We start from the raw sequence: 15398 nt of genomic DNA on the forward strand, positions 1-15398 counted from the left end.
AGCTCAGTGAATTTTGCTGTATTTAAGGGTAGGCCTGGGGACAAAACTCTTTAATTGAACACCAGAGGAGTTAAATCATAAGCCTATGAAGACCCATTTCCTCATCTGCAAAGCCCAGGCTGAATTAACAGGACTGTGTTGCCCAGAGTTAGAGAAGCTGTTGCCTTGTTTACTCATTCGGGAACTTCCTTTAGAACATGGGCTTTTTGAGAACTGGAATATGGTCATACTCCCATGTGCCTGACAGGTGCTAAATAAGTGTTCTAAATAAATGACTGAATAGACCTCACTAAGACAACCATGCTTAGTACTAGGCAAATATTTGAATAGGAGCATGGGAAAACCACAGTGAAAGTGACAAATACAGGGAAGAATCTGGAAATCCTTTATTTGAAATGAAGGAACTAGGGTGTGTAGACTAACAAGGAAATGCATTCCAGTTGGAGAAATGATAGTGGTCTCACACGTCTGAAGGAAGCAAATGTCGAATGGTATTGGTGGGATAGGCTCCTCCCACTGGCTGCAAAATCAGGGAATAGGTCTTACTTATCATTTTGTCCCCAACACATATGCCACAAGTTAGGCGCTCAATCAGTATTATTCAGAGATGAAGGAATGAAGGAATAAATTAATGAATGAGGTTCAAAAGGTAGATTTGGGTTTGAGTCTAGGCAGACCTTCATAAGAGGAGAAATGATCAAAACTGAAATGACCTGCCTATCTGAGTGGTGAGTTTTTCAGCCTGTAGGCTGTTGAAATACAATTTGTATGATCATATAGTGGGTTTCTTTCAATCGTGAGATTTTCTGTCCTATGCACTAGACTTCCAATCAGTTACTCTTTACTTTCTGGGTGAAGTGGTTCTTATATCTGTACTCAATATGAATGTGACATATTCACCCAAATTGCTTTACCAGTGAGTTTATCTCCCCATTTGGAAATCATGGTGTTTATCCAGGGAACACCAGAAAAAAAGCACAGACAGGAATTCAACCCATCATTACTGCCAGAGGAAGAAACAATGAAATAAGAAGACTTCAAAGTAGGTATTCTATTAGACTCTTTTTTTTATTTTTCATAAAGCTCTTCAAACAAAGTATGTTTTTGTATGGAAAACCAACATTGTTTATACAAATAGATAAATAACATCAAAAATCTAATGCATTACATTATTTCTGTTCAAAAATTGCTATAGCATGTGAACTGATGGGAATGGGCCATGCTGTATAATCCTGTATAATTTTAGATAATCCTTTCACAGATGGCTTTGATAGTCTACAATTTTAGTTCTTGGAGTGTTTTAGGGGGATCTATCAATCCCCTTGCTCCAAGGATTCTGTCCAACTACCTTATCCAATATGCAGAAATTATTTATTTTTTATATCCCAACCATTAAAATATTTACCTTTGCTTTTCTAAAGAAAGGATCAACTGTCAAAGTCACATCTTCACAGTTAATATAACTGGGCCTCTCTCAAGGTCTTTTCCTGTACTAAGTACTTAGTCACACAGAATTGTTTCTACTTGAGCACTGTTTAGTTGGGGTTGTAGTTTTTCTAAGACTTTTTTAAACACTGGAATGTTTTGGAAATAATAATCCTTTATTAATGTAAGAGCATTGCCCGTAAACTGGAGTTAATTCTGTTGAGTCAGGACTTACTGATAGATTCCTGAATTTGCCCAGAGCTTTAAATATTGCGTTCCAAGTGCCCTTTGCCTCCAAGGAATCGAGGAGTGCATTAATGTAGTTGTCACTGTAATATTTAATAAGAAACCTTGTGTAAGATTTTAGAAACTTTCCATTTGAAGGTGTTTTTTTTGCTCCTAAATAATACAGAAGCTATCAATATACAAATAGGGCTGAGAAGGAAGGAAAGCTGGTCGATTATGCTAACTCTGCATTCCCAGTCCATAGAAAAATGGAATTTAAAAAGTAGGTAGTCCAGAGAGAAGAAAAGTCTTCAAGTCCACTTTTTTTCACTACGTACACAGTTAAAATTAACTGTCAAATGAGCTTTGAATCTAGATAAGTGTAAATAGAAAAATAAAATTATGGTTGACATGAGCCATGTCTGTTGTTATATCACAAAAACGCAGAAGCAACAGGCATGAATTGTAATGATGATGACTTTTCATGTTCAGTATGTTTCATGAATCCTTTAACAAAGTGAGCATTCATTCAAGGCCTTTCTACACATAAATTCAACTGTGTGAACAATTTATTTTCTGCCATCTCTGTAATTTCTTGTTTACATGCCAGCTCCTCCACGAGGTAGAAAATGAAGAATGGATTTTCTTTGTTTATGACTCATGCTGTGCGTAATGCTTTAGACATGACAGACAATGGACATTGTTTCCTTGCAAGTAGTTACTTCATATTGTTCTAAGAATACTAGGTCTACTTCTATCGCTTTTGCCAATGAGAAAAAAAAGGAAGAGGAGGAAGGTGAGAAAGAGAAAAAGGGAAAACAAGGAGGAAACTAACATTGACCGGGTTGTTATCATTAAAGTAATTGTTTCCCATTTAAATGTACTTGGATTATTGCTCACACATCTGGTGCCCGACTTGGCACAATTTAGTGTACCTTAAATGCTAATGGATAAGTTGGTTGATCACTGTATCCATACTAAGTCACCGCCATGTTCTCAGTAATCCTTAGGATTTCCAAACACCCTTCGCAAAGATTGCGAAGTAAAAGTTTTCACACCATCTCCAGGTTTTAAATTTCATATGCCTAACAACTGGTCTTTGTAAACCAAACAACAGTTTGACAAATACTTTTTCCAGAAACTGGCCAGTAACGCTGCAAATTGATTTGACAACTGTATTTTTGTGACTAATTCAGTGTTTTATAATCAGAGAAACTGGTGATGGAGTAACAAATTTACGGCTTTCCTTGCAAAGATTATCTACCAGTGATGTGAGCTTTGTCAGATCTGGTCCTCAGCCAAAATTTTAATTAGCAAGGTTTGTTCTTGGTATCTCTCCCTATCAACGTTTGCACCTTGTATTTACTTTAAGTTTTGCCCTTTTCTCAAAACAGCCTGACTCCAAGTCAGTGACACATTCTTGGTACTTGTCGTGACTCCCTCCACCTATAAAAATATCCCATGTCCCTTCTATTAGCACAGGTTTAACTGCTGTGATTATGTGAGCTACGGTGCAAAAATCCTGATAACGATCTGAAGTCTTACCCTTCCAGTTGACACTTTTATTTTTAACAGCGGGTTTTAGTGTTTTGTACCTGGGGTGACCAACTGTCTCCATTTGCCTGGGACTTTCCTGGTTTCAGCAATGAAATTCCCAAGTCTCAGGAAACCCCTCAGTCCAGGCAAACTGGGAAAGGTTGTTTATCCAAATTGCACTGAAAGGACTATAAAAAATGACAACTGGGGAAGACTTCATGGCAGTTCCCAGTTGGACATTTTTCTGCCTCTTCTCTGACATCCCTGTTCTGTAGAATCTACTCGGCCCCCACAGAGTTCACCCAGTATATCCGCACCCACCACACTCTTTCTTCCCCACCCACCACACTCTTCAAAACAAATTTCCCAGATTTGCTCAGTGTGCCTTCTGGGTTATCTAAGCCTTCAATTATTTTCGCTTGCTCAATAACAGATGATGACCCCAGGCATGGCACTGTTCACCCAAAATTAAACAAATAGAGAGACCGAGATTCATGTCGTAGTTCCCACCCAGGACATCCAGTCTATTCTTAGACCATCTCCATCATTTCCCACCTGTCCAAAGAGCATTCTTTATCTGCAGCACTGAGATCCTACAGTGACAACAGAGAAAACCCAAGGGACCGTTATCTACAAATACGTGTTATCTACACTGATATTTTTTATTAGTTTGGATAAGAAGTGTTTGATGATATAACTGGCCTGAAGGAAAATGACAATGTCTTATAATAGTTCCAGCTGCCTAGATATGCCACCTCCCGACCATTCTGCTCATTCTGTGGCTTTGAAGTGCCCAGTACTTCTCGGGCATCTGTGATTTGCCTGTGATAGAAAAATAGGACATAAACCTTAAAAAGGTTCACTGCATGATTGCTTAAAAGACAATTGAACAAAGTAGCTGATTTCAGGAAATAAAAGAAAAACAAGCTGACCAAATCACTTTTATGGGCTGACTTGCGTCTCCCTTCAAAATTCATGTTGAAGTCCTAACCCCCAGTAGCCAGGGATGTGACTGTATTTGGAGAGAGCATCTTTCAATAGGTAGTTAACATGAGGTCACGTGGGGTGGGCCTTAACACAATGACTGGTGTCCTTTAAATAAGGAGAGGTGGGGCTCAGACACATGTCCAAGGTTAAGCCTTGGAGAGAAGAACCTACAAGGGAGAAGAACCTACAAGTCAGGAGAGGCCTGGAATAGATCCTTCCCTCACAGCCCTCCGAAGAAACCAACTCCGACAAAACTTTGATCCTGGATTTGTAAGAAAATATATTTCTGTCATTCAAGCCACCTAGTCTGTGGTACTGACAGTACTAGCAAATTCATAGAATTTTCTAGTAACTAAACACAGAATATACTAACTAGTCAGTACAGAGCTCTCATTAGGATCAATTTAGAATCTCGCTCGAGGCAGGAACCCAGGGCAGGTGGATTAATTACTTGCAGCTCTCATATCAGAACCTTGACTCGTATCCCTAAGCACACAGCAATCTCAGCAATCAAAGTGGGAAAAAATACAAAGTTTCTCTAAGAGTGAAAGGCGGACTGTAGATTTTTTTCCCCTTAAACTGTCAGTGAAACCTCTTGAAAATAGCTTTAGGAATGTAACATCAAGTGCTCTCTACTCGTTTTCTCTTGAATAACGTTGATTACTAATCTTTTATTTCACCACAACCCACAGCATTCCACTCAACCTTGAAAAATGTAACAGTATGACATTCCATCCTGGAAAGCATTTCTCCACACAGAGTAAATTGTGAACAAAATTGAACATATATTAAACAGGAACTGTGTTTTAAGAAGGAAAATGTTTATGGGTTCTTATAAATGGACAGGGTGAAATGTCTGATATGTGAGTTATATCTTATGAGAGCTGTTATGCATATAAAACAACCACATACACCGCCTTTGTCAGTAAATCCCTTTCATTTTGCCCATTTTTTTCTGTCTTAGAACCATCTAATTCACCTTGCTCACATGGGTGTTCCACTTTCCCTTGGGTAGTATTTAGAGGTTATTACTGATTCAAAAGAGGAGCTAAAGGTCTTCAATGAAAAGTCAGATGGCTGAGAAAGACAGAATACCACTGACCTTGGACTTGCTTTCGTAACTGCATTCAGACACTGTTCAAAGGATTTCGCCATTCTGTTTTTCACTGGCAGGTCATGCCATACGATCCTAACTTCAATTTTCTCAACCAGTCATTCTGGAAGCATCTCCTCTACACCTCTCTCCCAGTTTCCTTCTGGCAGCAGGTGAGATGTATCAACTAGGTTATGGGTCCTGCTTGTGAGTGAGCAATTAAGGAGATCGCCCCTGGGCCTTCTGGGCCAAGTGAACCCATAGTCTTGTTGGGGTTTTAAGTGGCTCTGTGAGATCACCAGCAACTTATTAATGGTATATAGAGGATAGATATTGCTGGTGAGGTTCCATTTACTTAGCATTTGATTTAGTGCAGACGTTTATAGAAGCAGGCCTGTTGCCCAGTCTCATAAGAAGGACTCATATGACTAGCTTCTTGTATTACACTTGATAGATAAATGTTTCCTGGTACAGAAAATAGTGCTGCGGTTAATTTTACTCACATTTTTAGTGGAAAATTGCTGTTGGCCTCTCCAACATCTATCTGTTTCCATTTACAGGAACAGATCTCCATTTCACCAGGTGATCAATGACTCTCAAAACTGATGGTCGATGGGATGTCAAGGAAGGAGCATGTGACCCAGGCCTGGCCAATCAAAGACCACTCGTTACAGCCCTTAATGACTGGCTGAGGGATGAGCATAAAACTTAAATTGGTCCAATCAGAGGAACTCATTTTGTGGCGTTACCAAGAAATACTTTCTTGCCCTCCCTACCAATCAAGGTTCACTGAGAAAAGATGAACTAGCAGCCATGATGTACAATAAGGTTTTATTACAGCAATTTGACCAGACCCATTTGTGAGAGCTGGTCGGTCTTGCCTGGCTCTTTCTTCTGTCTGTGGTGCTGAACCTTAAGTCATACATAGGTCAGGCTCAATGAAAAAAAAAGATAGAAGTGGACTGGAGAAGAGCAGAGATAGCTAGAATCTACATTTATCAGTCTCTGGTACCCATATTGGTTTCTAGAGCCCTGACTTCAAGCCTGCAGCCTTGCTGCTGTGGATAGCGCACAGGAGAAGTGGTACTCTTGCTGCAGATTTACATTCCATCTGGCTGTAATTTGGAGAAGAGAAAGGAGAACCCAGGGAAACTGGAGTTGCAGGCCAGGCAGCTGCTTGCCCCTACCCCTAACAAGCTGAGTTGGGGGCGGCAATAGTGTCTGACCTCCAAGAGTCCCAATGTCTACTTCTCCACTGGGATCTCCCAAATTTTCCACAGATTTCTCTTGTGGTCAACCCTAACCAGAAATATTCAGTGAAGAGAACTCTGGGAAACATAGTTTAATTTAGCTAAGTTGACACATTATAAAGCCATGCCAGCCAGAAACTGGAACATGGAAAATGGGTGGCTGGAGCTGCGGCAGCCATCTTGCCCCATAACGGGAGAGCCCAGAGCTGTGGGGCTGCTTTGTAGAGCCCAAGGATGAAACTAATATAATCAAAGGCAGAGAAGGGGGAATAACAAACAAGCAATTTGTTCATACCCTTCAAGCCCTGAATCCTGAGATGCCTGAAACTACCCTTGAGTTTTCAGCTGCGAGAGAATAAATTCTTTGTGCTTAAGCCAGTGTGAAATAGGTTTTCTGACACCAGCTCCTGAAAGGCTGCTAAATGACAATCTCAACATAGGGTTGCGGTGTTTTCTTTAGCTGAACTTCCCTAGTAGTTTTAAAGAGTAGTTTTAAATCTCATTAAATCAATCCTGGAGAAAACCAAGGGACAGTTAATTTGTATCTTATTATTGATTAGATAATGGGAAAGAATAGGAGATATTTTCCAGTTTTAAAAAGACCAGCACAAAGAGAGGAAAACAAAGTTTCCATTGTCCCTAATAGTCTTCTTTCATTAAAACATAATCAAACTCTTTCCTATGTCCCCCTCACACTTTCCTGATGGAAGGGGATTGGGTGAGTACACATAATATTTCTTAGGGGTAAAAGAGTGTATTTCCTCCCACAGAATGGACTTTTCTACTATTCCAAGGAGTGTCGTAGCTAATTGCATTATGCCATTTAACCTAACCTGTGTAAGGTCAACATTACATTGAACTTGCCAATCCCAAATCCAGTAATTTCATCATGACTAAGTTGGTTTTCAACTACTGATCATATTATATAAATATATTAAACATCTTGATACATTCCAAAGCTATAAATGTGGGCTTAAATATTGGGAACATTTAAAATCTGCTTCCAGGCACAAAAGGACAGTCTCAAATACCTCTAAGAACAGAACAAAGGAAGTCATAGGTCCTCCTAGGCACCCCCAGAAGAATGATTAAAAGGAGAATTACAGCAGAGGACGAGATATGATGCATGACTGTCAGAGCAAGGTTGTTCAGCTCATCACCATTCCTCGTATGCAGAACTATTCATTGAGGAAGAGAACATCTGGCTACCTTATTAACAAGTGCCTGTAATCACTTTGTAATTCTACAATGGAAGTGAGGCATACAGATAGTTCTAATGACCACAGTAGTCAAAAACATTTTTTTCAATGGGGAAAAGTTCAACAAGAAGTTTAACAAGTGATGGATCAGTAAAAACAAGACTTTCTCCAGACATATTTTACAGGAAAAAAGTACATCATTACATACATTTGCAAAATCATCTTAACACACTGAATAAATGTCTCCAATTATTAATCTACTTTTATTCAAATATGTTTACATTTCAGATGAGACACAGATCTTAATCATTTTAATTAGTTTTATAATCAAAATTAGTTTTCAGGCTCTTATTAATGCATGTTTGAAAGAAGTTCACGTTATATAAATAAATGCAGCTATTTTATAAAGTGATTTCTGGGTTTTTCACAATTTAAAAACAATTTCTCTGATGGAATGACATAAAAATCTGTTCATATAAAAGTGAGTTTTTCTGGTTTAACAAAGATTCTCTTATTTCTCTAGAAATGAAGGAAACTAATGCATTGGTTCTCAAAATGGAGTGCCTGGACCAGCAGCCTCAGCATCACCTGGGAATTTATCAGAAATGCAAGTTCTTAGGCACCACTCCACACCTGCTGAGTCAGAAATTCTGGAGTGGGACCCAGCAGTCTGTGTTCCAATAAACCCTCCAGGTGGTTATTTTATTCTGAAGAAAATCTTTGGGTTTACCCACCTAGCATAGCGGCAACCTCTGACCTTTGTGGGACTTCACTCAGTAAGCTCTACTGCGGCATGAGGGAGGAAACTTCACATAGAAGAGTGGGGAAAAATCTAAGTGTATGCGAAGAAAAGAGACCCATTTTAATTAGAAAAGCCTCCAGAGACACAAGGTTGCATTATTCTCCTTTTCCTTTGTATTGCCTCGAATATTCTGCATTAAAAAAAAAATTACAGAGAATATCATTTACAGTAGCACAGTAAGAAAATTCAAGTTTTGAAATTTCCAATTACAGCACCATGCAATTTCAAGTGTCGTTTCTCTATTGTGTTTTCATATCACATATTCAAAGCTGTTTACTAGTAGTGACATGTGTTGGACCAACACCATCCATTAATGTAGTGCATTCTACTCCTTCCAGAGATTTAGTTATCCCCAAGTTTCAAACTTCATATGGTATTTCCTACATGACAGGAGATAAAAGTGTGCTGTATCTATTACTGATATGAACAGTTAATGACCCACTGTTGCATGCACCTCCTTAATTGGCCTTCATATTCAGGCTTTAGCAGGAGGAATTGGAGAATTGTGGCTTGCATAGAAAAAATTATGTTGCAAGCTGAGCACTGAACTAATGCGTCATTAGAGGCAAAGCCTGAGGAACTCAAAGAACTGTCTACACTTTTTTACTTCCAAAATGCTTAAAGAAGTTTTAGATTAATGGTTTTTGATGCTTTCAATGATGTCAGAGATGGAATTTAAGTGCCTTATTAATTCCCTTGATTTGCTGCCAAATATTAAAGGCAATTCATGATTACTGAGTTAATCTTTTCTGATTATGAAAACCCATTATGGAAAGAAAAATATAAAATTCAGAAAAGTAGAAATGATTTATAAAATATAAGAATGCATTTATAAGAACAGACTGTTTGGACATGGGTTTAAAATTCCTCTGAAAGGATTTATTATGATTATAAAATATCTGTGTGTGTATTAATATTTAAACTGTTGCTTCATTCTTAAATTACAGAGATGTTTTTCATTTTTTTAAACTCTTCTTAAAGTTCCCAGCCACAATCGCGACACATGATGCAATGTAAACTTGAAGTGATTTATTTAATCTTACTACCCTAATCAGCTAACATGATCCCTGTCTTCTCAGATCTTGGAACCTAGAGAAACCCAGTTATTAATTCCTTACTATCTCTTCCCGAAATTCTGTTTTGTGGACAAGTTAATAAGATTCCAAGAATGTTCTAAAGAAAGCAAAATTACCACTAAAATGATTGTGTCCGGAACTTACAAATTGTTTTTGTTTCCTCTCCCTGAATTTACTTTCAACTATAATAAATTCCATCCTCAGTGTGTATATAACTCCTTGGGCAGGCTGTATTCTCTTCTCCTCAAATATAAATATTGAAAGCCGTAAAGATTGTTCTTAAACCCTAATTCAAGTCACCTTTGCCAGCATACCACATACCCCAGGGTGGGCGTATTAAAAGCTCTGAAGAGATTCTGCTTTTACTTTTTCACCAAATGGACATGTTTTATTCAGGATCCCTAAACAAAATCCTTCTTCAGCTTGTCCACATTACCTTTGAGGGTGTGTCTGTTCTTCTTTCATTCCTTCACCTTTTGGGGCCCTTCACCCCGTTCCCTGAGACACCTTCGCTCCCCTCCTGCCTGAGAGCTTCAGTAGGTTGAGGAATCATGTCTTCACCTTCCCCAAAATGGAAGTAGTGCCTAATCTTCCTTTAGACTCATCATCTCTTTCCCAGGGAAAACGTACTTGATCCCCGATTCTGATCATGGCCCCCATATCTGTATCTCTTGGCATCCCAGCCTCTCCACTGCAGCTGTTATTACAGATGCCATTTTACATTTACCTGTTTAATTTTTTAACATTGTCTCTATCACTTAGTAATACGAAGTCAGGGATCATGCTGTTTTTTTGTGTGTGTGTTTTTTTTTCCATTATTAACCTCAAGCATCTATGTGCCTTCCACAGAGCAGGAACATGCACTCCATCTATTGACTGAATGACAATAAATGAATGACTGTCCAAAAGACATAAACACTGGCAGGCGGCCAGAGGACTGAACACACGAGTAAGCGCGGACCATCTCTTTGTGAACTCTGCCAGCCGTTATCCTTTATATTGGCCCAAATCCGCATATAGTCTTTGTCTTCCAAAAGCTTTATAAAACACTCTGGTAAACACACACACACACATACACACACACACTCAAACACACACACACACACACACACACAGAGTGTTTGCATGAGCATGCATACATGCAGACATCACTGTTTTGTGGTTAAGATTACTTCATTCAACAGTGATAAATCAAACTTAAAAAAAAAAAAAAAAAAAAACAAGCCTTCTTATTCAAAATCCCTGAGAATTAAAGAACTACTCTGCACTATGATTGTGAAGAACAGTCCAGGATCAGCTAGGTCGCGAGATGCTGGAGGGAGGTGGTGAAAACTCCAGGCCATGTTTTCAGGCAACAGATTTCTGATGATACATCATGTTTTCCTTTTGACAGTCTTTCAAAAGATGGTGGAAAAGAGCAATGAGCTTCAATTACAATGAAATAGCTACTATTTCCCCACAAGTTTAAATATGTAATTTTATTTTTTTACTATTTTGCTATGTATTCTGGTTGTTTTAAAAAAAATAGAACCAGGTTTTGCAGAAAGGAAAACCTACTTCCCATTAGCTATATAGCCCTGAGTAGCTTCTCCAGTTCTTAGTTTCTTCACATGAAACATGGGAATAATGCTAGCAAACTCCACTGAGAAATAAGAGAGCAGGTATCAGAAGTCTATAGCCCTTTGCTGATCCATAAAATATGTGTTTGCTTCTCCTCTCTCCCTACCTGTCTCCTGGTCAAACTCCAGTGTTCACATTGAGAACCAGATGAACTGAGAGTCAGATAACAGATAAAAAATAGTTTATCTGGTATCTGGTAAACGATAGTTTATCTGGTATCTGAGTGCTATAATTATGTTAGTAGTCATTTGTTTTAACTTAAATAAGTTAAAAGTAACTACTATGTAAGGGAGAGAGGGTTTTCCTTTCCTTTCTCAACAACAAAGCAGCCTAATGTTTGCATTTAAAACATATACAAAAATACATGTTTGATTATAAAATCTATCCGTGGATTTTGTGTTCTGCTGTGCTTTCACATGGAAAATACTTTTCCAAACGTGAAAAAAATAAGCAATACTTTCTGAGCTTTTTCTCTTTGACATACACACACCATTTCCCCCCTATCATTCTTGCTCCCCCCAAACATACCCTTCATTTCTATACTTCCTCAGAAGTGGAAAAGGCCGTTGCTCGCAAAACATCTAAAGAATTTACTAGTATTAAAGCACCCGTTAACTCTCGCCATTGTTTGGTCACAGGGTTTTTCATTTTATCCAAAGCTGATTGAAGATCTTGTAGCACATCTCTGTAACTGTTTCCATAGTGAGCACCCCAAGTATAGAGAAAATCATAGGCAGGTTTCCACATCATCTATAAAGAAGAAAAAAATAGACTATAACATGGAAGTAAAACAGAGAGTAAGACAGATGCTTTAAAAAAGTTTTAAAATCTCTTAAGACTTAAGAGAAAATGGAATATCAATTATACATGGACTCATTTAATGTCACAGAAAACATGTTTTAATAACGATCAGTTCCCTGTTATAGCCCTGTGTTTCTAAACCAACAGATTTTAAAAATAAGGACTACAAGTAGGGCCTTTTTCTCTCTTGATCTACCACCTGTACATTGCTCCTTGCCTTAATGTGAGTACAAAATTCCTTGCACAATTTCTGATGATAAAAAATGTTATTGAGATAAACTTGTAACACTCTGAAAGACTTTTAAGGTTAAAGTAGTAACTCTTCTATTGTTACATCTATTTGTGGTGAGCTTTATGACACCACATGTCATAAGGAGCTATACAGTATGTTTAACACTTTAAGTCATTTTATTTGAGCAAGTCTGTACACAAGGAAAAACGTGGCTTTATGATCGAGTCAAAAGGAAAGCAAAAATATAGTTCTCTAATTAAAAAAGTGATTTAATGATACATTTTTTACCACAAGAAAGATCAATATTCAACACTTTATTATTCTTTCTCTAAGCACCTACCCATACCAAAGACGTCATTGTTTCCATAGAAATAAATGTACGTCAAAGAGGATCTTCATGTACAAGCGTGTATGTGGTGGTAACCAAGGCAACCAGGCAACCAGAGAATAGAGACAAAGGCCGACCATAAGACAAATTGTAACACACACACACACACCTTAAAATGAATTTTCTCTAGGGAAACAACTACTAAATGAACTATGCAGTTATAATTGGAATATTTGGAATATAAACTTTATTACTTGCTACTTATTTGGGCTCACTAAACTAATTCATTTGTAATGTTATCCCTTGCAAAATGCAGGAACACAGGCTGAGCTAAACATTATGCAGAACTGTCTTCTTAAAATAGGGCCTCCATTAACAGTAATATCACATGAAGTAGGGCCTTGGGATATAAATTTTTACACTCCTCTTATATCCTCATATACTCTACAACTTAAAAGAACGAAAGTAAGGAATTTCATTATGCTTCAATTCAGTCTACATAAAAGGTTAGGCATCAGGCTGAAAAGATAATTTGACGTTATTTGTCCAAACTGGCATTCCTTGGGTGCCATGAACACCAACATCTTCGCCTCTCTTGACAAAGCTGGATTCTGCAAGGTAGAGAAGGGGAGACAATTGCAAAACGATAGCATATCAAGGTGGTCATGATGCGGCGACAGAAACCATCCCAGATTTTTGTATGTAAGCTTGACCCTCACCAATCTGATTCATAAAGAATTATGTCTTCTACCACTGACAGAATGTGAATGAGGAGTTCTCTCATCTACCTTTCTCTTTTTCTGAATACTCACATTGAAACCAAGCTTCCTAAAAGAGCAGGTCGCCACTAATAGCTCAGCAATGGAAGATGAGGTGAGGCATATTAATAGCGCTTTTTTTTTTTTTTTTTTTGCCAGACTCAATATTGCCTGTTACTGCTCAGGTGCAAAGAAGCACTAAACAAGTAAATTATTCTGTAGTGGGTGAAGCTCTGCAAAAGCTTTGAGACCTGCATGCTCTATTGCACTCAATTCTCCTGATGCTGAACTAACGGGTACACACATTATTTCAATTTGTCATGTATTATTTAAAATAATGGTGTTTCCAGCTAAAGGCATCTAAGGCCTTGAGTGACCGAGTCTGATAAAAGATGTATTTAAGGCTATTTTATGATATACAGCAACCGAGAATGTTTCAATTCTGAGGTGATAGCACAGTTATCACAGAAAACAGGTGTCTCGCAGGAATCACAAACAGGTAATTTTGGGGTCATTCACTATTCTACAGACTCAGAGTACCTTCATAGTCAGAGGCAGCCAAAATGGTGCCACCGACTTTCCTGGGTGGGTAAGTCCTGCGTCACATAGCTTGCTGCAGCGCGCATTGCTATGTATGAAGCCCGCGGTGCACTCAGTCGGGAGTAGCCCTCAGTGCTGTACGGAGCAGGAAATACACCATAGTGATGTGGGAGTTGAAAACTTTGGATTCCGAAGTCCAATGACATGACTCACCTGTGCAGAGGGAAAGATGACCCCCTCACAGTTGGCGATTTGTACTTACAGCAGAACAGTGTGGCCAGCTCTTGCAATTCAGAGAAATTTGGATAGATTGCTGTGTCCTGGGGCCTAATTAAGATCTGAAAATGTAAAAAGACTTCTGAGGAGTCCCCTAAATTACTCCGAAATGCAAGGAGGGATTTTGCCCTGAATTCATTAGAGATTCCCTGAAGTCTAAACTATAAGCTGCCTAGAAACAGATACAGTAGCAATGGGCTGAAAACATTAGGGTAACGGTAGACTTCATGATTTGTACTAAAATATGAGTATATTTTGCATCCTATTTTTTCCCTCTTTGCAACAAACTAAACCGGAATATTTTTTCAGTGCAAAATTTGATTTGCTGAATATAATATCACTGGTTGCTCTTAACACAGGTGACAGAAAAGAACTACTGTAGCACAAATACAATAGAAATATCTGAAATACATTGTTGTTCATTAAGTAATCATTTCACTTATTAAACCAAGAAATATTGAGTACCTACCAGTACAAGGAATTTTGTTACATAAAATTATTAATATAGTATGACTCTTGCTTTTAGAAGTTTACAGCATAGTAGGGAGATAGAGACTTACACAAACAATGACCCAATGTATAAACAGACAGGACTTGGTAATTATTCACAGGTAAGAAAAAAGCAAAAATGCATATTTTAATTCAGTGTGAGATTAAAAACAAAGATAGTGTTCATAGTTTTCATTAGCTGACAAGCATTACAGTGTAATACAAAGCAAGGTGGGTTTTGGTGTGTCACAGTACAAAACCTGGCTTCACATCTGAGTTCCATTTCCCATTAAATGAGTCAAGTTGAGTAAATTAATCAAATTATCTGAACTTTGAATTTTTTCATCTATATAATATGGGTACTCACCTCCAAGTCTTGCATCCAAGGCACCTCGTGTAGGACCTGGCATGTAGGAAAGTAAGTACTTTGGGGGGTGAAGGCAAGATAAGAAGTCTAGTTTTAGCCCCACTGAGTATGAGGTAAAGGAGGGGCTGTATGATAAGAAATTGGAATGGGGAGATGATCTCCAGGGAGCAGTCAGGATAAAGTAATGGTGACAAGCATGAGAGCAGAGGAAAACGCCAAGGACGAGAATAAAGGGAAGACACAGTTAACCCTCAGTTAAGTCTACCGTGAAGGGCCACAAGTAAGAAATAGAAGCAATAAAAGAATGGAGAGCAGCTAGAGTCAGAGTGATAGAAAATGAAAACAGGGTGCTTCATGTTGCAAAAGCCAAGGTCTAATAGCATCCCAAAACAGA

The 15398-nt window shown here is 38.3% G+C and overlaps 1 protein-coding gene across 3 annotated transcripts in view; it reads right to left on the minus strand.

Moving 5' to 3' along the window:
• Positions 1-7397: 7397 nt before the first annotated feature.
• Positions 7398-15398, minus strand: part of MACC1 (MET transcriptional regulator MACC1) — a 66257-nt gene continuing 58256 nt past the window's right edge. Inside the window, exon 5 of one of the 3 annotated variants that reach the window (XM_019727466.2) lies at positions 7398-11963. In XM_019727466.2, coding sequence (XP_019583025.1) covers positions 11751-11963 — 213 coding nt within the window. In that variant the 3' untranslated portion in view covers positions 7398-11750. The other 2 variants (XM_019727441.2, XM_019727460.2) reach the window with 2 other exon arrangements.

Source organism: Rhinolophus sinicus, linkage group LG09 (assembly GCF_036562045.2).
Source record: "Rhinolophus sinicus isolate RSC01 linkage group LG09, ASM3656204v1, whole genome shotgun sequence".
In the NCBI taxonomy this organism is placed as follows: domain Eukaryota; kingdom Metazoa; phylum Chordata; class Mammalia; order Chiroptera; family Rhinolophidae; genus Rhinolophus; species Rhinolophus sinicus.